Raw genomic sequence first — 25,384 nt, forward strand, 5'->3', positions numbered from 1 at the left:
AATATCTTCTCTCCGCGAGATTGAGCGCGCAAAGATTGAAAAGTAAAGGCGAAAATTTAATCCGAAGCAGATATAAATAGAAATCGATCGATATCTGGAACTTTAAGGAACTTTAGATAAGCAAACTGCTGACAAGCGAACGAAAAGCGTGAAAATTATACCGTTGATTACGCGCCGAAAATCAGCAACACGTGTACTCTACGAGTTCATGAATTTCGAAAGCAACTGAACGATTCTTTCTGAAGAAATATCGTATCGATAAAAACAAACTTGATAAAAATATTCGAGAATCAAATACTATATTGTTTATCTGTAAGTGAAATATTACTAGAAAGAAGGCTTGGGAAACTATCGTAGAAATTGCTGAAAAGTTAGAAATTAAATTAGAAACGAGCAATTTAGCAAGGATATTTTGAAAACTTTGAACTTTAAGGGTATAAAATAAGGAAAGGTCAGGCTTTCCAAGCCACCAAATGGAAATACTCCCTTAAGCACCGATCTTTCGCTAACGCGATAACGCATCGAACGATTTTGCATCCGCAATGGCGCACGTGCACCCATCGGGCTAACCTTAATGCACGTGTTCCAGACCCAAGACATTGCACAGCTACGTTATGTGCTCGCTGTATGCTCGTGATGGTGCTGAACGTGCTTTTCACAAAAAAAAAAAAGAAAAAAAATGAAATAAGAATAGAAAAAAAAAAGGTAAGGGGCAGCTAATCGAACGTGTAACGAGGCTGTCGTTGCATTGAATGCGTAAGTGTGCGGGTGCGTAGATTGTTCTTGCGTGACCGTACGATCGTGCTAGCCACTACAATATACAGCTTCACGGTTGTTTGGAAACAACACCCAAAATAAATATTAAATATTTTATAAATAATATATTTCTTCGTGTTAAAATCTCTGAGGTGTGCGGAATCGATCGGAAGAGCGTGACGTTGCTCTCGGAAGTTTCTCTACATTTTTAGTAATATCTAGGGATTTTAAGTTTAACCATTTCTAGTACTTTTTGCGTATCTCATTGTTTCAATTGTATTTAAATCGAAATCGACCATTCGATAACAACGTGTTTCTTTTTCTTTGTGAAATATTGGATAAGCAAAATGCTATTGTAGCGATGTACATATCTCGCGGTAAATGTTTATTACATCGATCGATATTTGCCTATCGGCTGGGGAAAACGAGAACGTATTGTTTAAAAATGGCCACTCGTTGAGTGAGACGAGCGAACTCGTTGCGGAAGTTTAATAATTACACACGTACGGGGAAGAGTAAATATATCTGCTACTATGAACTACTGTGAACTCACGCTCACTAGTAAGAACCGTTTCTAGACTTTTATCACGTGCCTTGGTTTTACGCACTGCTATTCGCAACCAGAGGTAGCTCTTCCCTTTGTCGACGCACTTCGACACATACTTCGATCTACTCGTATTATATTTAGCCGAATAAAGTAAAGATTCGTTCGATTTGATGAAACAAAGACCAGCTTTGATCGACAAATTAGTTGGCAACGGCGAACAAATCGCGACTCTAAATTTTCTTAATTTTTCAATCCCAATTTAAGCGAGTACACGATGAATGTTGGATTTCGGAACAAAAAGTAACTTACTTCCACAAGTTGGTTTATCATAAGATAACTAAAATAATACGAACAACGTTATAGAGTTGTAAGGTGAAATTAAAAAATAACACTTGTAACACACGATGATCGTGTTTTCTTTTTTCTTTTGTAATTTTTGATTTACGAAGTTTATCGATGTGGCTTCCGATTTACGTTACGAGGAAACTGTAGGAACTGAACGGAAATGTTGAAGAGAATTTCTGCCTAGACATGCTGTTGCTCCTTGAACCTATCAATTTATAACTCGCCGATTAAAAACAGACAAACGCGTACGTTTCGAAGATACCAAGGGAAAGACAAACTAAGATTTCCTCGACGTTACACCAACGTTATTTTCCAAGAATCGTGTTATTGCGTGGCTGTAGCTTTCACGACCAAATATATCTACCTACCGCGGCTCAAAAGTCTTAGGACATCTTTTATTCTTAGCACAACTTCGTTATCCGATTTCAATTACAAACTGTAATTTGCACGCGCAATTTATTAAAATTCTTAATAAAATACCGTTCCCCTCATACCATTTTTAACTTAATTCCAATTACTTATTTACGATTATAAAATTAATTGTATTAATTACGATTACTCAATTCGTTCTCCATTTAGAAGCAAACGTAATAAAATCTACCAAGACCTTCCAGCTGGCGTGTATATCCGATCAATTCTTTGCGATCGAAAGATCTTTATCGCATCTTTGTAGATTCCAGTGAAACCGCAGCATTTCAACTCGACCGCGACAACGAAAAGATGATGAATATTTATACGAAGGAAAACGACGCAAGAAACAACAACGTTCGTACGATTCCATCGTCGTGACGGTGAAGTACAAAGGATTAGCGACACGGTACGCGTGACGCACAAAGGGACGTTTGTTGGCGGCGCGTGTCGCGTCGCGTCGGTCAAGTTTCACGTCTGACTACGCATCCAATGAAACCGCAGCCTGAAGAAACATGCCGTACATGGAACACGCCGTACGTGCGCTCGCTTGCACCTAACCCGATCTAAAAGCTTCGCTGAAGCTGGATGGCGCGGCGGCGGCTGGGATTACGGTGCTGCGCGGCGCGGCGGCAAGCCGAAAAGTATGTATACTACGTACATACGTAACACGTAGCCGGTGCAGAAGTCGATAAACGATTCAAAATAGCTGCTACGTAAACCAGGGTGAGGAGAGAGAAAGATAGAGAGACAGTGGTAGTAGATCGGGCTGCTTAATTAGCTCCGGGATGGATTTGGAGCTGCGGGAAGAGAAGAGGCTCGCTGGTGTACCTAAAGTACGAGCAGCAGCTTAAACCGTGTGAATCGAGGAGCAAGTGAAAGTGGGCAGAACGGATGGGAAAGCGGCGTTTCCCGCGAAAATTATACATATTGGAAAGCGTGTACGGGCCGCGGAAGTCTCGAAGCAGAACTGGATCTTTTCAAATAAACTTCATCCTACTCTCTCAACGGCCGTTTGCTATTGTTCGGTGGTTGAATGACCAGCGAGAACACAGAGGACGACGGGAACAAAGCGCTAGGAAAATAAATGGGATTTGGAATATACGTACGGCTGGCGTAAGAGCGAACGCGAGAGAGAAAAACAGACTGAGAAGGGGGGAAAACTCTCTGGCCGATGTTCTGCAGTGAATAACAAGTTGGGAGACGGCAGACGACATCGCGCAGATCTCGTACAATTGTAATAACAATGCGTATAGGAGTTGTACGGAGATATCGTTTCATCGTGTTAATTAAACTCTCGAGGTGGAGAACGGAAGCCTAGGAGAGACGTAGACAGATCTATAGAGATAGACAGCCAGATGGGAAGGTGAAAGGTATGGAAGAAGCGGAATGAGGATGTTTGGGGCTGTGTGTCAGAGCGATGGCAGATATCGAGACCAAGAGGACAGAGAGAACATCGATCTTCTTTTCGTGCACTGAAAGAAAGGAAGAATCTTGAAATAAAGTTTCGAAAGTACGCCGCGTTCTCAGACACGAAGAAGGAAAGACAATCGAGCTCGACACTTTGTGCGAAGTATATAATATAATAAACGTATAAGTATGTAGGTACACATATATATATATAGTAATTCTCATAGTAAAAGTTAAGATCGTTCACATTCGTGTCGTACGTTCCAAGCTGCGTACGTTGCAAACGACATATATGTACACTATCGCCGGATACTGCGGTAACCGCAGCGTCGGGTTATGACACGAGTATACAAAACGACGGTACACGACAGATTAGAGACGCAGAGACGGGTAAAATACCGTTTCGAAATAGCTTCTGTGCCGCTCTGTGTTTCAAGAGGTCCTCGTTCTTTATTAATCTTCCGTTCATTGGATCAGTTTGAACGTGCATTCGCAGTCCCGTCCATAAGTCACTCGGATTACTTGTTTATTTTCAGACGTAATTATCGTTGAACGTTGAGTCACATTCGCGGCAAATTTAACGAGCAATCGAAATAGCATTCGTGATTAAAGTCTCTTCAAAATTTCGATTCTTTTCGATGAAATAAAAATTACGTACGTAACGTTCCGATATTACGTCATACGGCATAGCAATAACAACGCGAATTAATTAATACATTTTTAGGAAGAATGCCGAATTTAAGATAAAACGTTGCAAGCACAGCACGATGTCCGTAATTCATCTTGCTACGTAATAAACGCAATCAACGTTCGATAATGCGACCGTTCGTTTATCTCCGTGTTTCTATGTGTATCGCGTTATAAGTGACCGGTGATTTATGGACAGTAAGGTAGATAACTGTAACATCCGTTGAATGTTCATTATCTTTTTATTACTCTCGAAATTCGAAATAGTATTTTATTCACCTCTGGACATGGTGGCATGCTCTATGCTTGGTACACACTATAAATACATTTGTACACTCGTACCGTGATCAAGAACAAACAGAAAGATAAATATATACATATGCACGTGACGTATGCATGTATATACATATATGCACACATGGATGCACGCCTATGCATATTATGTGATTTATATAGATTTAGATATGTATATAGATATATTATGCATAGCACATTGTTCTCTACTAGAGCTTACTAAATGCGTGATCGAACCGAGTACTCGTCCGAGAGTAACCTGCAACAGCGAAACAATAGCCTGTCACTGCCCCCTAAGGTGGTCATGTACTTACGTCTAATGTCTAGCTTTCTTTTCTATCGTTTTCCTTTCTTTTTCTATCTTTTTCTTTTTCCTTGTGAGACAAAGAGAGGGGGGGAAAAAATAGAACGATAGATCTTTTGATCGATCTTCGCTTTTCCTGTCTCCGTTAGGCTGGTATCGCTACTATTGAAACAAAAGTCAAAGATATTTCGTTAAATCGATTACGTACCAAATGAGAAATTCACCGACGACACGATGAAAGTTGATTTTAACGCGATTTATTTCACTCGGACACGATTTTCTTTTAGTATCTATATAACGTAAAAGAGATTCTGTAATAAAATGTTATTCTGTAAATATTATTCTACATACTGTATATTATTTTCTACGTGGCAGGATACTTTATACAGAGCGGTGAGACAAGGTCGAAAAACTTCGTTTTATCCAGTGGTTAAAGCCAAGTGTCGAACGTAGATTGAAATACCAAGTATCGAATATTAGCAGCATTTTTCTACGAACGGTATGCCATCTATTCGAATTCTAATCGAGTTAGCGATATTATCATGCAACGATATTCTACTACGATATTTTCTCGTTATATGGAAACGTTTAGCTAGAAACGGCCATCGAGATCGATCTTATTTTCGCTGTATTATCGAATAAAAATAAATTTCTTATCCAAACAGGAATTTATTTGTGCAGGTAATGCGTCATTTAGAAAAATGTGTTCAATTATCGACTGTAAAAGTGGCGATACGTTAAGAGCCTTTCTTCTGTATCGATCGAAGTTGAACTTAATCCTATCCGATTATAACCGAATAAAAGTAGCTTTTAGCCAAATCAAACAGAAATTTATTCGCATAGTGGCGTGCCTATCGCTCGTCCCTTGAAAATGAAAGTGTGAAATATCGTCCTTCGCTAGTGTTTCTATAATTTTCGAATTAATTACTCTAATAAATTATCCCGATAGGTATTTAGAATAACTCGTTACAAACAACGAATAATTATTATTCGAAAGAGTCGCAGAACCGCGAAAGATTCATTTAAATAACCATCTCGCATAAATATTCATCGGAAAAGAATTTGAATAAAGCTCAACTCCGTTTCCGATAAATTAACGTGGCAGACCAGAGTTATTCGTCATTTCGATTGATTGTCACATTTTGTATTCATAATTCGGCTGCAGAATGACAGACGGATTTATTCGAGCGGTTACACGGTATACGTTACTTTTACTAAATAACTGTTTGCTATATAGATCGTTGTTCTTATTATTTATCGCTACTCTGACTTAACTTTACACCTAAAATACAGCATAATCGTAGCAAACGAATCGAACTGAATACGTCTAATTAAAAAAAAGAAAAAAAAAAGAAAGCTTATAGAAGAAAATTTTGCAATATTCAACGACATCTTCACATATACGCGATATATTATTCCCACTATCGTGTTAATAATTTTCAGATAATTACTCTTGTGCCACAGGATGATAGATCTTGTTAAGCAGCAGACAATTTCCCTGTACTTCTTCCTAAATTGACTCGCAACACAGATACAACCTGACCCAGTTGCTGCTATCTCCCTGCAGAGCATATCATTGTCAAGTTTCTGCTACGCCGACATAACCTAGTCACCTGGTCTTCGGTAGAACATAAATATTCTTTCAACTTGTACGAAGATTAATTTCGCTGATCGATCGAGACACGTATTTAAAACAACGATGATACTTCCATCATAATAATAATTAAACAGAAGTAAAGATTCTTCGGACAAAGGATAACCACGACCATAACCTTGCCATTATTCACCACTCTGTACAAAGCAGTAGTTGTAACGCGAAAAATGGCCCGATATAAAAACCGTTTAAACACGGGAGTGAAACGCGCGAAAGCGGTTATAAAACATTTAACTGTAACCTCGACGAACGCGTGTGTTGAGGTCCGTTTTAAATAGTTTGCCCGTTCATTAGCAATTCCCCCTGTTTCTCGTCCAGCCACCGACATATACGTATCGTATGTACGAATAAATGAATCCCGCTTTTATGGCTCGGGGACATGCACGAAATATAATACGAGCCGAAAATTTCCCTCTTTTTCGATCGGCAAATTCTCCAACCTGCATTCTCGTCGTCCGGATTTTAACGAATCGAGAACCTTTCGTTCTAAACTACGTGATTCCTATGGATATACTATATATCGGAAAATACGTCTATGAATAGGAATCAAGTTGAAAAGTAGTGGGGAGGGGGAGGGGCGTACAGAGACACAGAGAAGAAGGGTGAAGAAAGAAGAGTACAGGGTGATTCATAAATGCGTGGTGTCCATTCTTCAGGGGCTTAGCGTGCACATGGAAAATAAACGGAGAACGTGACGATGTATTCTACGTATCTTCGTATTCCAGTTGAGGATTATTCGAACTATGTTGTAAGTGTCTGCCGCTGGTATTATCGTTGGACCATGTCGAATCTCGGTTACGTGAAATCTCCGCGATACATTTACTCGCTAGCCTGTACGCTGAGATTGTAAATAACGCAGAGTGAAATAAAAGAGAAAAATATTTGCCTCGGCACGCGCAACCGTACATGTTTTATCATCGACTGTATATAACATACAATAGCGGAGAAAAGGAAATTTAAAATTGATACGCTATGAATTTTAATAACTTTCGTATTAAAAACGTTTCGCTGTATTGATAACAGACATCTACTCCATGGTATATATCCTGTCTATTCGTTTACATTACTTAGACGTAAATCCATTTTGGAAAATTACGTCGTCATTTCACGCCTCTTATTTTATAAACTTTCTTTCGTCCGCCGCTGTAGCCGAAACGACGTTTCTCGTGACCTAAAGCTGACGAGCAATACCAATCGATTTGAATCGAGTAGAACTTCGGTCAGTCAATATCCTACACACTCGTGCGGGTTCATTATTATTCCGAAGGCGTAAAAATAAAAATTCTAAACTTTATATAGCTGAAATAAAAATTGGCTATGTGCGTGTGTGTGTATAGGCAACGGTAAAACGCGCAGTATGCACACGCATTGAGATACGAAGCAGACGTTTTGAACATTTTATTCGATCATCCATAACTGGAATATTAAAATTAACTTGGGATGTACGTTCACACGATATTTTTTTCTTTTTACTCATTTTAATGCTGCCAATTCATCCCCACCTAAAGCATGGACATGTATTCACAAATCACCATGTATATGGTGTGAGAAAAGAGGTGCGGAAAGAACGAGCGAAGAAAGAAATCGCAGCGAAGAGAGAACTTCAATTTACTCGAAGCGATACCTTGCCACGACAACTCGAGCTATATGTATATCGCCATGCATCTTCAGCATACTGCGTGAAAACGAACCGTACTGAAATATTCTTTTAGAAGGAGGATGCACTCACGTATATACGTACGCGTCCGTTGTCCGTATCAAGCTTTTCAGCACATCCTTCCTTTTTTCTTTTTCTTTCTCTTTTAATGGAACTATCAGACGGCGGAAGCTTCAGTGCTAAGGGCACGCGAAGGAAAATATCTTTTTCCTCAATTCAAAATTGACTTTGGCCGAAAATCATACGCCGAGATAATATCCAGATGGAGAGAATGCTTCTAAATAGACGCAAGTATCCAAATAATTTTTTCTGCAAATCTTTCGTGGATGTACCGTATTCGTTGCACGAAACACTTTGAAACACGTCGTTCTGTGTATTATTGGGTTGGCAATTAAGTGATTGCGGTTTTGTTAATACCACCTAATGACAAAATCCGCAATCACTTAGTTGCCAACCAAATATATCAAACGTATTTTGTATTAAAATCTGTTACATGTTCGTGCATATCGTACGTGCGATATGATTTTCATTGACATCGTGACGAGACTGGATCATCGTGATCACATCGATCTTTGGAACCAGTCAAGAAGCTATTTATCGCGAACATGAAACTTGAAGGCGATGTAAAAATTTACACGTTGCACGTGTCGTATAATACGCGTTAAAATGTGTTACATATCGCGTCTATATATTAGGCGTTTTATTTCCGCAATTCCATCGACGCTGCAACGAAACACAACTGCCATGGCGATACTGGTCAAATCTCAAACCAATCTGAAAATCTGCATAGAAGTTACAAGATATTTACTGCAGATTTATCCTTGATAAAAAATTCCTATATAAAACGAACGACAGTCCGAAACGCTTAATTAGCGTCGAAGATGGCTATATCGTCGGCTTCTACGAATTTTCAAATTTCAAATTCGATCAACGTAATCGCGATACTTACGTGTGGTCACGGTGCTACGTTAAATCTTCAAAGTGTTACATAACGCACAGGTGCTATATTTATAAAATGATGGCACGAACGTCGGAATACCTTGACGAACCGCTGTACGTACGTTTCAGCGTGCATTTTAGAAAAGAGTAACGTTGACCCTTAGCACTGGAAGATCGCCGTCGCGAGTTTCCGTGAAGTACCATGTGAAACTCATCAAGCGAATGGATATCGGTATACGTAAAGCCGAAAATAAATGAGCGTGAAGAGGTGGATGTAAAATATCTGATAACGAACGATGCCGGCTATGTAACACGGAAGCGGCGCGGGATTCTTCGCGAGAACCTTGTGATTCGCTATAAAGTAGGGCACACACCGGTCACGGAAATTCCCTAACTATACGCGACGCTGTTTAAACCGGGAATAAAACAAGGTCGAAGAAAAATATTCGCAAAGTGGTCGACGTTCATCGATCGCTTCGCGTCTCTCGGTCAAACTTTACGAAACTATCATCAACGTCATAGAAACTGGTCGAGGAATAGGATATTTTGAATCGAAATTGACACACAGAGAGCGCGTATGTTAAGTTAAAGGACGTTGACGAGCGAGACGCGTCGATCTGCGATTGCGAGAAGTTTGTGAAACATGAATAAAAAGAAAAGACGTCGGCAAGTTTCGAGATTACGCTTGTCGAAGCGTGGAAATTCGTGTGACAAATATATGTGGAGAAAAAGTGGGAAGATGAAAGCGCAAAACAGCTGATTCGCAGACAGCAATTGGAAATGCACGCGTGCGCGTCCGATGGCTGAGTTAATACTTATCCAGCCGCGCGTCCGTGTATTGCACCATCTTCTGGAAATAGAGTACGGCCGACGTTTATCTCAAACGCAATGCAGCCTAGCGTACGCCGCGTGTTAAACGTTGACTCTCGACGATTACGTGGGGGAAGCAAGAAAGAGCGGATCAAAAAGAGAGAAGCGAGGTGGTAGAAGCAAGACAAAGACGAAAGTCAGAGTGAAACAGTAAGATAGAGAGGGTAGGAGAGAGAGAGAGAGAGAGAAGGTAAAAGAGAGAGAGAGAGAGAGGGAGGGAAAAGAGAATAGAGAAGAAAATGCGGAATCGATGCGAGTTTAAGCGTAATAATAAACGAACCAGACGAACTCTGATCGTCTCAGAGACGCATATATGTACGTAGAGAAAAACCAATAAATGAACGAACGACAGAAGACGTATCGTTCGGTTTGAGACTTACTCGGGATATTTGACGTTGGGTAAAGCCTTCAGGAAACAACGTTGACGCAGGATGCCCTCCCACAGTTGCACGCCAACGATACCGAATATAAAGAAGACGAAGAAGCACAGCAGCAGCACGTTGCCCAGCATAGGAAGAGTGTCGAGTAAAAGCATCACTAGTATCCGCATACCTGTTGGAAGAAAAAAGACAAAAAAGTCGCAAAAACAACGACACTCGAGTCTTGTTTTAAAACAAGCCTCGGCTGTTTGCAACGATCGCGGCGCAATCGTGTCGTCTAGTTTCGCCAGCAGCCTGACAAATACAGGATTTTTCTGTTTACGGTGAGTCAGGAAAGTATTCGAAGAAAGCTTCTATAAACGTAATTCCTTACGCGAGATGTTTTCAAATTTCGTTAATATCGCAGTGAGATCACCGCGATTACATCGGTAAATTCTGAAACAAACGTGGAAACGTACGCTAGGAGCTATATTTATTACAAGCTATCTTTTAGCTGAGATCGCGAAGGTATTTCAACGATCGATTGTCCATTGTGTTGGTAAATCTCGATACTCCATTTCAGACTATTTTTAACACTTTTCGCTTTTCATTTTTTCTTTTTTATAATATTTATAATATTACATACTTTTGTTTTTAATATCTTGTCGCTTCTATATACGTCAGTCGTATCTGATTACGTCGCTAATGAAATCTCAAAATGCTTAATATCGCACGGACGATATAATATATTGGCGAAGGATTTCTATAAACGTTCAAATACTTTCGTGAGCCATTGTACGTCACTGGAGGAAGAATAATGTCATCCGGATAAGGCGCTAAATGGAGATGCGCGCGAAAAAGCAGGAAATCACGAGGCGAGAGGAGCGAAGGACTCGTTATAGGCGGAACACTCAAATATAGTGTATCGCGGTTCTAAATCGATCCGCTCATTATTTGTTCATCTGGATCGTTCAGGAATAAATCTTCTTTCAAGTTCATTCATGTTAAGCTTACATCTATATCCTACTATATATAATCATTGCGGGCTGAGAAAAATGTAAATTCGATCGAACAGAGAACGTCGGATCTTCTTTTCGCGCGACTTTATTTAAAGAAGCTGCAATCGCGGCTGCAACGTAAAGAGTATCGAAAGAGAAACGAGTCCAGTGCTAGAGTGGTCGGTGTTACACTCTCAAAAAAAAAAAGAAAAAAGGATAAAAAAAAAGCACCGGCAAATATTTTTCAACAGGCGCCGGATATAACAAGTTCGTAAATTTGGAAAAATTGATCGATCGGTGCGTGTATTAACTGCAAACGTAGCGTACGAATAATGCGACCGCGTTATACGGCGATCCTCCGCGTTAAAATACGTCGAAATTTGAAACGAAAGTTTTCGGCGTGGCAAATCCATCGCGGGAAATCAGAATTTTTGTTGCCACTAATTTTGCTATTATCACGGTCAATTAGAATTTTTCTCTGCAATTAAATACTTCGTAGATGGTAGTCGTCGTAAATAGATCGTTTATGAATATGCAAGTGTTTATAAATAAATATGAACGTCTGCTGCAAGTTATGCAAGTTTCAGAAACGGCGTGAGAAGCAACTACAAGTAAGTTAGAAAAGAATATGTAAGTAAGAAATTCTTGGCTCTCCTTTAAAATTCAAATCGCGTTACGACAAAAACTGCCCTTCATGGCGGTACCCGATAAACAGAAGGAAAGAATTTTATCCGGTGATTTGGATTAAATTAGGGACCAATTTATGTTCGATTGCACACGCTTCCAACGAGAATCAATTTTCTTGTAAACAAAGCTCCGTAGGATAAAACTTTATTTGTTCTTTCCCGACTTATTTTTGAACGAAGAACCATCTTCCCTCGGCAATACCCTGTGCCTTTGGATTCCGATTCACCTTGCACATGATCGATATAACGACAAACATTCTCTCTCTTTTATTTCTTTTTTGAAACAGATAAATTTATTCGGTATATTTTATTCGATCAGAATTTTGGCCAGAAAGATCGAAGCAAATAAATGTCGCGAATGTTGGTTCGCTTAAATATACGATTTATATATTTGCCTGTCTATTATGAAAATTGTTTATCGTAAAAGCGGCAAAATCAGCGTTTTTCAACGTACGCGGCCAGTTGTATTTTTCTATACTCACTTGGAATCCTGTTGATGGCACGTAGAGGTCTCAAGACTCTTATAGTCCTTATGGCCGATAAATTCATGTTTTCCACGTTCAAACAATATTCCAGAGCACTGAAATAGAATAATTGAACATAGAGTTTTTCACCTTTGTCGAACATTTCATTCCGATTGCAAATATTTGTTCCATGCCAAGGCGTTGTTTTTCTGTCGAATATTTAGTAAACTTTGGCGGCAAGCTTGGCAAAAATAAAAATATAAATTTCATTTAGACTGAATCCGTTGGAAACGTTCGAGATTGAATAAGCATTCGTCAATCAGAATTCTGCGAAGTTAGGTCGAAATTAAATTAGATTGCTGAAAGCAACGCGTTGTACGTTCCCCTCTTGTAATTGAATTTTATCCCAAGTAAATTTATTTATAAGTGAACACGCGTAACTACGAATTCCGTAAATATTTAACACCGACTCGTACGCGTCTCTACGTGCCTGTTGCCTTCAAAATTGTAAGGAGAAAAAGACCCGTGTGGAACGAAAACCTAGTCGATTTGAAGGATAATCGGAGAAAGGAAATATTTCGTTGCCTTCGAGCTACGTTTTCAATTATAAAACAGAATGAACGTGGTACCAGGAAACACGGCTGACTTGCGTAAAATTGAATAAGAGTTTAGCGGTTTATCAATTTCACGAGCTCCTAAGTACCTCGATGGAACCTGTGCGATTAACTTTACCCGCGTGACACCGTTCAATCCGCGAAACTTTATTTCACGGGAAACTTGCCACGAAGTACGTTCCGACCTCCATAGCTTCGAACCAACCACGGAATTAAGGGAAACTTTCGCGCAACTTGCTCGTTCGTTATAACAAAATAAAAATTCCACACGAATAAACGCCAACTCTATTCATTCCCCATATCCAACTTATTCTCGTACCTTGCTCTTTCTTCGCTCTTCCATTCAATTTCGTTTCCATTATTTCCTTCGTTCGTAAGCTTATAAAAGTCGATCTATAGTGCAACTATTCTAATCTGTCCGAATAGATTTACGATGCGACTCCGCGTACCCAAATCTTACGGCGACAAAAATTCCACACAACTGGAGTTCGTGGAGTAAAATGGTCGAGCGGTTCTTTACGCTGGCTGCGATTCCTTACGGGAATAACAGCAGTTTAATGGGCTACGTTAGGTTACGTTAATACTTGCAATTTGTTGAAGGTCACCGCTTTTAAGAAAACTCTACATCTGGTCTTTTTAGCTTTCTAAAGCACCGAAGCCATCGACGGCGTATAAACAAAAGACTACGACGAAGGCAGACCATAAACAGTCGACAGGCGACGTTGGCTTCGGGGTTTTTTCAGTTATAGAGTAACACTGTTAGCGCGCGGATCTGGGCCAGCTCGTATTATTATTTCAATTTTTTGTACCTTTCACTTCCGTATTTCAAATATATTTTTCCACCTTATAATTTATCCACGCGTCTCTCTCATTATACATCTAATAATCTCAACGCAATTAAATATGCTGTATTAATATGCGTGATTAATTGCGATCAACGATAATCAGGGTAAGCGTTGATATTGTCAATTTGCATGTTTTTAATAATTGGCGAAACGAGAGATCGGATACGGAGATCGTTTACATTGGTTCGATAGCTCTAACATCGAGATAAGATTTCATTGTGATAGATAGAATTTCGGGAAATAGCGTTCTACCGTATCAGAGGAAAATTTTACGTGGCGTCTGATGTAATTGAACTCCCCGGCTAATTGACTTCACTTATCTTCATATGTGTGAACCCTAATTAGTTGAATGAGAAATGGCAAGTCATGAAGTGAATCAGTGAGACAATTGTCGCTGCATGAGCTCCAATTATACGTATGTTTGTCCTCCAGTGGATTCAAGTAAATGGAATTTCACCGAGCATTGTTCGTCCAGACACGCAACCATTCTACTTGTTAGCGACTTTTAGGCTTTTTATCCCACCAGGAACCTTTCGCTTCCTAGAAATCTGTCGCGCGATTAAATGTTATTGTTAAGGTGAGATTGTTCACATATTTTCCAGCTACGATAAGTTCATATTCCGGCGGAATAGAATATCCGAATTATTCTGTCGTATACAAAACAACGAATGCAGAAACAGCGGCGTGTTCCGTGTTACGCGTGGAATGCGACTGTACATTCCTGAACGTGATTCGCGAGGAAAGAGCGTACGAGTCGGCGAAATAAGAGACAATCAACCCTCCATCCGCACGCTGGGTCGTTTTCGACCAGCGATTTTAACTAATTTTTCAATCTTCCCATATCATCTTTGTCTAAATTCTGCTTTGCTCCGAAGAAAATTAAATTAACGTAACGGTACAGACTGTCGGACGATATTTCGCACTCCTGAAGGAATATTCAAGAATTTTCGAACAAATTTTTGCAAACAGGAAAACCTAGAAAAATCGGCATGGACTTGAACGACCCAGCGAACAGACGACGTGAACAGAAATAAAGTTGCAGACGGAGGATCGACGAACACTCACCCAGCCGCTACTATAAAGAAGTCCAATCTGTTCCAGGAGTCAGCGAGATACGTTCCTTTTCCGTAGATGCCCATCGCGACCATTTTGATTGTCATCTCCAAGGCGAAGAAGGCGAAAATGATGTCGTCGAACATCTGTAAGCCAGAAGGCCAGGCTGGCCGATTAGACGACAACACGCTTAACCCGATCGAGCGTAATTGATCAAGGACACTAGAGCAGCAAGTTGCATTAGCTGTCGAACCACCGACTACTGTTCAATCGCGTTTGCTTCCCTTTTCTCTTTGACGTGTGAAACCAAACGTGGAAAGCAGGACAAACAGCGCAATTAATCAATCGCCTCCTGCATCCAGACTTTCGTGCCTTGACATTTTTTCTCTTTGAAGGAAACTTTCTTCGCGACTCTTCTTTCTCTTCTTTTCATTTTTCTTCTGGCACGAGCCAGAAAACAAAGATAGAACGAAAATGGGACACGAAGTTTTCCAGAGAACCTGGAGGGACAGAGTTTCGCTGGGATTTTTATACCGACGTTAATTTGAATCGTCGGACGTGTAAATTAACGTGTTCCTAAGCCTCGTAAATCAGTTCGATGGTTTTTGACTGAATCGCGCTTTCTTGTGCGATCGATTCTTGAAAGCTACGATAAGCGAAATTTGTTTGAATCCCACGCGAAGTTTGTTGCAATATCATCGCGTTGCGATGTGGTTATTTGTAACCGATAGCGCAGACAATCGTTTTTCCCCCTTTTTATATAACATCGAATAGCGATAAAACATTTAATTCTGTTTAATTCGATCTTGTTAAGCTTTCAACTTAAAATAGACGTGAAGGATTTTTAGCCTTTAGGGGTTGAAATATTTTTTTTTCACGTTTGAGAAAAATGAGAAGGAAAATTCGTGATTTGTCGTTTCAATCCTTCTGTCAAAAATATTCTTAGGGTATCTGAAGATGTTTTCTCATGATCGAAACAAATGGGATTAGAATAACAGAAAGCCGAAGGATTGCAACGAAATTAAAATTCAATTTTCATTTGTGGATTGCATAATAGAAATTTAATCTTCGAAATAGCGTTTATTGGTTTTTAGAATTTTGATCCATTTTCTCGATTAATCGCTGGACTCGGTGAAATCACGCGCGCATTTTTCGATTCCAGTAATACTGAATATCTTCAAATTCATTTGTAAAATAACAAAACATTTTTCTCGTAGTATATGGTCGAGCTGTGTATGCAGATTAGCGGATATTAACAATGGGATACACGTGAATGTCAGAGCTGACCCGAAACGAGGCGAAAAACAGGTTAACAACTGGTTAAATTCTATACGCATATTCTGTATGGCTTGATAATTAAGTCGTATCACTAATTAAAATTATTCAGCGTAGTCGCGCACGCTGACATAAAAACGGCGAAAGAGAAAGAGCGTTGCGATTTCATCGCGCAAGCTGCAGTGGAAAGTGCAGCAACCTATAAATCGTGACGCACGGAATTGTAATTGCAACCTTTTGCCAAGGTAAATCTGAGCTTAACACCGCACCGTGACAAGCGAAAACGAGCAAATAAAGGCCACCGAGATTCAATTATATCTTTTCTGGCCTTTCTTCTTTTTCTTTTTTCTTTCTTTTTTTCAATTATCACTCGTAATTAACGATGGCTGCAAATGGCTTTCACAGATACGTACGAAGAGTACGCAAGAAAGGCATGGCAGATCCATATTTGCTATTTTCACTTTGGACAACTTATTGTAAATTTGATACAAATGTTCACGAACATAATCAAAAATGGATGACGAGTTTACGAAATTTTGTAAACGATCAAATAAAGAATAGTTTCTGCAATGTCCAACAGGGTGGAAAAATATGTATTCGGTCGCACGATCGATTAAGGAGACAATTTTAGCGAGAAGAAATTTTGAAATTGATTACTGAATTTTTTAATCGCTTACTTCGAATATTATAATCCACTATGAAAGGTTCGAATAATATTGTAGTATATTCTTTTATAAATATTAATTTCCATACGAGAAAAGAGAAGCAGTACGTTCAAATATTTGAAGTAGATTCGATAGATTCCACCGAACTGTACAGACTCCAGTAGTTTCAGCCACGTTGAACTAGTCTGATTCTAACGTTCCCTATCTACTTCGCACAGCGAAATCGATGTTTCAACAGAGACTCGCTTGCTATCTTCGAAGCTAGCTGTTTTAAAATCTTTAAAATTATAAAAAAAATCTTGAAAGAAAGTAGCTATAAAAAATGTTTATATATAGAGAGATAAATAAATATACATACTTGCAATATTTTACAGCGGTTTGTCACACACTGATCGTCGACGCACGGTTGGTACATCCCCAGTGTAATGCAGTTTAAAAGAATTACCATCATGCTCACTCTTTCGAACCACGTGATCATACTATGTTAAGGAAAATAATTTTTTTCCGTTTTGACAATTAATTAACGCTAACCACAAATTATCCTGGTGAAAGTTACGTATTATCGTTTAAATACGAACAAATAGAATTGTTTTTAATCGTTCGAATCGGGTTCCACGTGTCAGGAAGGAAATTAACGCTGTATCCTCAATGAAAAATCAGTTACAACATGAGTTGGCAAAACTACGTAAATGCTGTTACACAAATTAATAGAAATCCGACGATTCTCGCAAATAAAATATCGTCTTTTAACTTATGATGTGACTTAAACATCTATCAATCTTTTGTTCATAATTACGTCCATAATGTAATTTGCGTTCGTGATTAACAATGTAACAATTTTTATCGATATTAACAATCTTCAAATTTTTAATACTTGGAATTAATGGGAATAAATTTTCTTCCGTTTTATATTCCAATGACATCGAATCACTGAGACATCTTTCTCTCGCAAGAATGAGATCGTTAGCTCGAACATAGTTGTACGGCTTCGTTCGTGTCAAAATATTCTGCCATTTAGTTAATTACGGGCAGCGCTGCTAGCAACGTAGCTAGCAATTACGAGACAGAGCTCTTGTCAATTGTTTCTGTAGGTAACGTTAGTTAATTAGAAATTCATTTTTATCGTAATATTAATTGCAGTCTGTAATCTGAAAACAAAGGCGCACTGTCGTTCATATTAATCATAGTAAGTAAGAATTTGCAAGACAAACAGCTTCTGAATATCTCAAATGAAACTGTTCTCTAAAATAATTTATATTTGTACGAATAAAATGTGTCTTTTCGTTAAATTTTTAATAAATTATTCTATCCGTAAAATTTGTTAAAAAAGATACACAACAAAATTCGATCCAGCTACACGAATTATCATACGTTAAGAAACTAAATGTATTACGTTACGTCCGCTCTTTTCTTTAAGGGAGTGTCCTGAATTAGCTGAAAGATATAACTAAAAGAGTTGGTCAAAAAGTTTATTTAAATAATTGTTATAGCACCTTAGAGTTTATTTTTTCTTTTTAAAGAAACGCAATTTTTCTTTAAACCCGCCAAAATTTTTAATTTTCGCACTATTTTCTGCCTTTCTTTTTTTAGTTCGTCGAGAAGAAAAATATATAATAATTTAATCCTTTTTTGGTTTTTCGTTTCAGTCGAGAATTACGAGGTGGATCTTTCACGTCGATTGAAAACTGCAGCTCATGAAATAGTCCTAGAAATCTGTTATAATTTTTCTTTTCACATTAAAAAAAATCATTTTGTATTCGTTAAATATATATAAAACCATACCTCCAAATTCAATAACTTCATTTCCTTCTTTCCCTTCTAAAATAAATCACAGAAAGACGCTGTTCTAGAACATCCTAATTCAGGACACCGGCTTAATATTAAAATTGCCCACGTTCATAAAGGTGACGCGATATAAATAACTAATTTTCAGATAAAAATTTCTTTGTTTTTCAACCGAATTACGCTCGCGCTATATACCGCCCACTCAGATTCAATTTTCATATTTCAAGGGAGAAACATACGGAATCGATGACGTAATTTTAGTAAAGCTTCGAAGCTTGCAAAGCTTGTAGGAGACCTCTACGAAATCGTATTCTCCGAAGTTCGACGAATTTTTGGAAACAACCGTTGCAAATACAAAGCTTGCACGTTTTACAGTGGCACAATGCGACACACGCTACGGCGACACTCTCCTTGGCGAAATTGCGTTAAAAAACGAAATTTTTTATCGCGCCCCGTAGAAGATAAAGCGAAAGAACTGACTGGCAGCATTTTACCGTTTCTCTTCGACCAATCGTAAAATCGATGGATTTTTCTCTTTCGACGATATCCTGTCTCCTAACTAACGAATGAGAACTCCATTTCAATTACTAATTATCAATCAATTATTAATATAGGAAATTTATGTCAGCAGAAATTTCCACGAGTTTCCATACGAACATTAAATATATTAAATCCGGGAATATAACGTAAATATGGTTTCGAGTTGGAGTAAGGGCACGATCTTCAATAAAAATCAAACAAGAAGAAAAATAACGCGCAAAAAGGTGGAAATTTCAGTAAGTAAACACGTTGGGAGAACAACCCTCGAAAGTAGAGTTTCGAATTTTGAGAACTTCTCGCCACTAAAATATGCGAAAAATATTCATGCTTCAAAGTTGCACGAAACACATTATTCGTGGAACTTTTTGTCACCTTCAGTGGACGGGGAAAAAATACGTTTACCATTCAAACTCGATTTTTTACAATTCCACGACTTTAGTCCTTCTCCTACCGTCTCGTATGAAGACCAATAAACAACGTACGACGTTCTGTAACATGTTATCAGATGGCGAGTAGTCTACGTATGCCAATTTATATCGTTCTGAAAAGCAATGATTTGAAGAGAGCGATACCAAAACGGAATGAAAGATGAAGATGCTTGATTTTAATTTTTAATTCTCGCGCACGTATCTTTAAAACGACTGTAAATGCGTCAACATCGGCAATCTACATAATTAGATAAAAAAAAGATTAATACGAAATTTAAGAAAGGAAAGAAGACAGAAGAAAAGAAGAGGATCGAAAGATGACTCGTTCAATTTACAATACACACTCCGTTAACAAGTCGAAATGAACATCGTCGTTCTTCCGCGGTAATTCGATTATGAAATAATCGAACGAGCTGTTATCGTAAAACAATATTACCTTTCATTTCCCTGGCTGTTACGTTCAATTGATACAACGAATGGACCAAACTGATGGTCCTTTTTTTTATTTCTTCCCGATAATTTCTTGGCCTCTACCAATAAGGGGTCAGATATAGCGATCAGGGGTCAGCGAATGCTTTACACACTGGAGACCGTTCGAAACCGCTATTACCACCCTGTCACACCAATTTAGCCGGTGTTCTACCATTTCGCCATCGTGTCGTCACAAAACGATCGATCGATAAGACAAGGCGCAACTGTAATCTTACAGATCGATCACGGTTGCCAAGTGACTATTACCTAAACACTATCCTCCTCGATGCGTGACTCGAGCTTTCACTCGTGTCAGATAAACGACCAAATGATATTTCACTGGTAATCGAGCAGAGAGTGGGCATTTTTTGTCCAGCTCGTTCACAAGAGCGTGTGGAGGCCGTCAGTCACTCGGACTGTCACGTTTCTACGTAAATAGGGTCGTCGTGAAATTTATGGAACGATAGATAGATCTTGGCAAAACGTGGATAGACGACGATTCTCCTAAGAAATTATCGGTAAATCAGAATCTAACAGGGTGATAAACGTAAAAGGAGCGTGGAAGAAGTCAACGAGATTCTCTTACTTCTCTGCTGATTTTTCTTCTTCTAAATTATCGCTCGTAATTAGTAGATCCAAGCACTTAAAGAGTTTTCTCTTTTCGTTTTATTTAATAATTTACATTCACAATTTGTCCAATTTGGACATTTGGTGAAATTTTTTAGCTGTTTGATTATCGTGTGGGTGGCTACCCCCGGCGGGGTACCATCTTCGTGTTTGTTAGGTTTTATCCTTTGTGCACTTACAGAGTGTATACACTTCTGGCCAAAGGATCGAAGTGGCCTTTACTTTTTGAATGAACGAACATTCCTGTACGAGTCTCTGAGAAATGAGAATATCGTAATTGTAACTTTGATCTTTAAATATAATTAATTATAATTTCGATACCATGGAGGATTAATATCGCAAAGAAAATTTTTGTGTAAAGTCATCGCGATACGCTTTAAACTTTTGCAGGATATTCAAATTGGTCCACTAGGTTCGATTATGTCGAGAAGTCGATTAGATTCAACCTGGACGATTCCAACTTTCCATATCTATCACTTTCTTAACAAAAATTTCTCCTTTGTTTGAATCATTTTTCTTCGCCATCTTCGGGAACTACCACACCAGTCGAATTGACTGGTTCTACAATTTTATTTTAAAATTCCTACTTCGTGTTATATCTTTTTCCGCAATGATGTAATGACTTTCGCAACGACAACTAAAAAAATAATATAATGAATTTTATTTTGCTTTTCACGTATTCGAACTGAAAATAATTCTATATCGTGGCTACTTATACCAACACCGGTCAAAATGGCTGGTACTCGTCAAAGCGTAAAATGGTCCTGCAATCTGTTTATCGAACCTCAATTAACCAGTTTCCTCGTTTCGTACAACTTGCCACACGTTTTTCAAATTTTTACCGCGTATCGTTCGATACGACGATATCAGTTATCAGGAAAATTGCCGATCGATCGCTAGATCGCTAGATGCTAACGTTAGAAATACCACAGCAGTGAAAATGCAGGGTTCTACAATTTTATAAATATGTCAACCCTCGTTTAGGGATCATGGTCTCAGATGGATTAATAGTACGAAAAATATACTAAATAACATGGAATCGCTTCTGTAAGAAAGTAATAAATCAATAAATATAAAAATATTCTATTATTAGGTACTTTTTAAATACCAGTCATTTTCACCAGTCATTTACCTGCTTTTGGTAGAAATAGCTTCGTGTTAACCATCGGTTGTTCTACTGTTAAAGGTCTCGTTCATCGTCTAATTATCCCCTAAACTATACTTGAATAAAGTTTATAGCAGAAATATGCGAATAAAAATCAATACAAACGCGCTTCGTAATTGTTGTAATATTTAAACAGTAGCTTTCACGCTGTCGCCGAAATCTCGATAAAACAAATATTCGTTCCACATACGTTCACCATCAATAAGATGGGATCTTAGTAAATCTTCTGAAATCTGAAAATCTTTATTTAATGCCGGGATACGCCGTGTTTCTAAATAAGAGCGTCATAAAACTGTGGAAACGATGGCGAACGCCAATAAACGACAATTCTCCGCGAGACTCATCGAAAATGCATCGAAAATAATTCAAAGCGAGAGAAGCTATAAGCAGTTTATCACGGACATATTCCCCTTGTTTTGTATAATGTCGGCTGTCATAAATTTTACATCGATGCTATGCAAGAAACTTAGTGGAAAAGCAGGCAAGCGAACGGAACCACCGATAGCGGGACTTAGAAAGTTGGAAAACTTAGCGATACGACGATTTTCGTCGCCAGCATTACGTTGCCTCGCGTGTCTAATGAACTGCATAGAAACTAGGCGATTGACCAACTTTCGTTTGTAGCGACAAAGAGGAATGGCACGCGCGTAGTAACGCGTACTCCGGCAACAATGTTATCGCGTATCCTTTTGTCGGAAGATTTACAACTCGCAAGGACGAGGCGAGCGTAAAAAATTCGAATCGTGGAAAATGTATCGTATAACGCGAATGTGTCGAGCGTAGAAAACAACATCGTCGCGTGAACTGGCGTTTTATAGGGTAATAAAAGGCGGTGAATTTCGAGTTGCAAGGGAAAAGCGCATGAATCGCGCGACGCTGCACGCAACGCATCGTTCCGACACGATACGTTAACAGGCCACTGACACTACGTGGTTATGTGGCTTTCTACAAGGCTGATGGCCTTCACCACGTTCGAACGTTTCTCGCGTGAAGATGCTAATCTGACGAGACAAAATGTCTTTCGTTACTTTCGCTCTTATACTCCGATCGACATGTTAGAAGTACGCCTCGTCAGATCGATAAGATCGTTAACGAGTTGTACTTGATTTTTCACTTCGTTTTTTAGGTGCTCTTTTTAGGTTATCCGAAAAGTTTCTTTCGTTTTATAAAGAAATAATAGACGCACAATGTTTTTCGTTTTATGTTCATTTATTGAATTATGCACAAACGTAATAATAAAAATAGAACGAAATGGATCATACCTAATTCGATAAAATAACATAAAACAGAAATTGTTGTTCATCTATTATCACCTTATGAAACGAAAGAAACTTTCAGGACAACCTAATTGTCGATATGTGAAATGGTATTAGGTTGCTTCGTGTTTTATCGTTTGATTATTTGGACTTTTATCTTTATTTTACAATGCAATTCATATATCGGAAAAAGCCAGCTCTTTGGATATAAGAGGTAACATTCTTAACAAGCTGTTAGACCTGATTATCAATGCCGTTTCTTCGTGTATCGATTATACACAAACGCAAAATATAATTTATATATTGGAATTGTCAAATTACGTTCGCTACGTGTTTACGATAATTTCGTCATAAACGAACGCTATTCCGCTTTTGCAGTCCGAAAGAAATAATCGTTTCTTATTCAAATTAGTCCTCATCAGAGTATTTTATTTTTATACCTCTGGAATCCTGTCCTTTTTATGCATAATCGATGCGTACAATGATTAATCAATATCTTTCATACGATGTGCACCGTGCAAGAAGCATTTTAATACGAGTAGATTTCTTTATATTCCGTCAATAAGATCAAATATTTTTGATCCTCTACGCTTCTACATCGAATCAATCAAATCTTCTACGTCACAGCTCTTCCAGCAACTAAACTACTTAACGTTATGTTATCGATAAACGACATACGAAATGTTTCTTCGAAGTTGAATTTAGTATTGGGTTGGCAACTAAGTGATTGCGGATTTTGTCATTAGGTGGTATTGACAAAACCCGCAATCACTTAGTTGCCAACCTAAAAGATTCCTATCATCCATCAAATTTTGTTCTCTCGTCAATTAACAACCACGTTAACGAAGAAGACATTTTTCGATCTTATAAAGATTTATGATCGAAATATCGTCACTAGCTGTCACGATTTTTAAGGATTTTACGAGGCAAAATTCATCGAACGGTACATCGCTTGTCTGTAGCCTCGCAAAGCTCAGGCTTTAATCCTTTCGACAACAAGTTAACTCCACTTTCGGGACCCTCTTGTGTAATTCAGCATGCGACCAAGTTTACCACCCTTGCCCTTAACCCTTTCAACGACGCGTCAGTTCGAAGCTAACCATTTTGCCACGTCTACTCGGTGTAACGTCTTCTTGCACGGTGCACATCGTATGAAAGATATTGATTAATCATTGTACACATCGATTATGCATAAAAAGCACAGGATTCCAGAGGTATAAAAATAAAACACATCAATGAGGACGAATTTAAATAAGAAACGATTATTTGTTCCGGACTGCAGAAGCGGAATAGCGTTCGTTTATAACGAAATTATCGTAAACATGTTGCGAACGTAATTTGACAATTTCAAAATGTAAATTATATTTTGCGTTTCATTTACACTCGCGTTTAAGACGAACGTTTTAACCGAAAGTTTCAACGAAAACGTGTGATCGTAACGAAGCGACCAGCAACGCGCGTGAACGAGAGATACTTCAGATACTTGACATTCCTTTTCCCTGCGCAGCTTCTAAATTTGTTTCAAAGTTGGATTATACGTCACAGCACGCGTGCAACTATTTATTGTACTGAATATTATCGACGTTATCGATTATCAAATATTATTATTAATCTGTCAGATAGCAGAATATTTGAATACTAAATCATTCGAATAGTAGAATACCGAGACAGTCGAATAATACAGCCATTCTATCGTGACTGTCTCTACCAACTGTACAAATGTAATCGAATAATCTAGGCTTCTATCGTATGACGATGCCATTCTTTAACCCTTTGCACTGCAAATTTTATTTCAATTTCGTTACGAACAGCTCCCAAAGCTTTTAAGTGTTTTATTTGAAATTTACTTTAACTAAGAAATAAGACAATTTAAATAAATCAAGGAAGAAAGAAATTCACTTAAATGCCACTTTTATTCACACTACTGTCGTATTTTGTAATTTTTAAGCGTATGATATATCTTGAAACAATTTCCAGGATGCAATTCTGCTTCTCTTGTTATTAAATAGGTTTTGGAGTTTGATATTTATTGATTCACACAGATTCAGTTTTTACGTTCTGTATTTCACCACCATGTATAGCCATATGAACACACAGGATACACCCGGATAATTAACACGTGGCCGACGCCAAAGACAAAGGAGTGTCGTTAGAGGTCGTACCAACTTAACATATAGGAACTAGTGATCATACCAACCAAATATTTTCCTCAACATTTCTTTCGCACGTTTCACAGAAAAAGGTGGACATGAAAGAACGTCGACAAAGGAGCTGCTGAGATA

At 38.4% G+C, this 25,384-nt stretch overlaps 1 protein-coding gene and 1 long non-coding RNA gene across 8 annotated transcripts in view; one reads left to right on the forward strand and one right to left on the reverse strand.

Moving 5' to 3' along the window:
- LOC122572621 (voltage-dependent T-type calcium channel subunit alpha-1G) overlaps window positions 1–25,384 on the reverse strand; it is a 107,555-nt gene that overhangs the window by 59,785 nt on the left and 22,386 nt on the right. For 4 of the 7 annotated variants that reach the window (XM_043737786.1, XM_043737785.1, XM_043737787.1 and 1 more), the window contains 5 exons: window positions 17,189–17,300; window positions 14,903–15,036; window positions 12,397–12,494; window positions 10,252–10,423; window positions 4,668–4,706 (listed from right to left, as the gene is read on the reverse strand). In XM_043737786.1, coding sequence (XP_043593721.1) covers window positions 4,668–4,706; window positions 10,252–10,423; window positions 12,397–12,494; window positions 14,903–15,036; window positions 17,189–17,300 — 555 coding nt within the window. Of the gene's footprint in view, window positions 1–4,667; window positions 4,707–4,959; window positions 4,979–10,251; window positions 10,424–12,396; window positions 12,495–14,902; window positions 15,037–17,188; window positions 17,301–25,384 lie in introns of those variants that run through there. The other 3 variants (XM_043737788.1, XM_043737792.1, XM_043737790.1) reach the window with 2 other exon arrangements.
- On the forward strand, window positions 10,423–19,655 carry LOC122572647. The gene is made up of 3 exons (XR_006318523.1): window positions 10,423–10,574; window positions 14,939–16,410; window positions 18,477–19,655. It is a non-coding gene; the product is annotated as an uncharacterized LOC122572647 (long non-coding RNA).

Source organism: Bombus pyrosoma, linkage group LG11, assembly GCF_014825855.1.
Source record: "Bombus pyrosoma isolate SC7728 linkage group LG11, ASM1482585v1, whole genome shotgun sequence".
In the NCBI taxonomy this organism is placed as follows: Eukaryota; Metazoa; Arthropoda; class Insecta; order Hymenoptera; family Apidae; genus Bombus; species Bombus pyrosoma.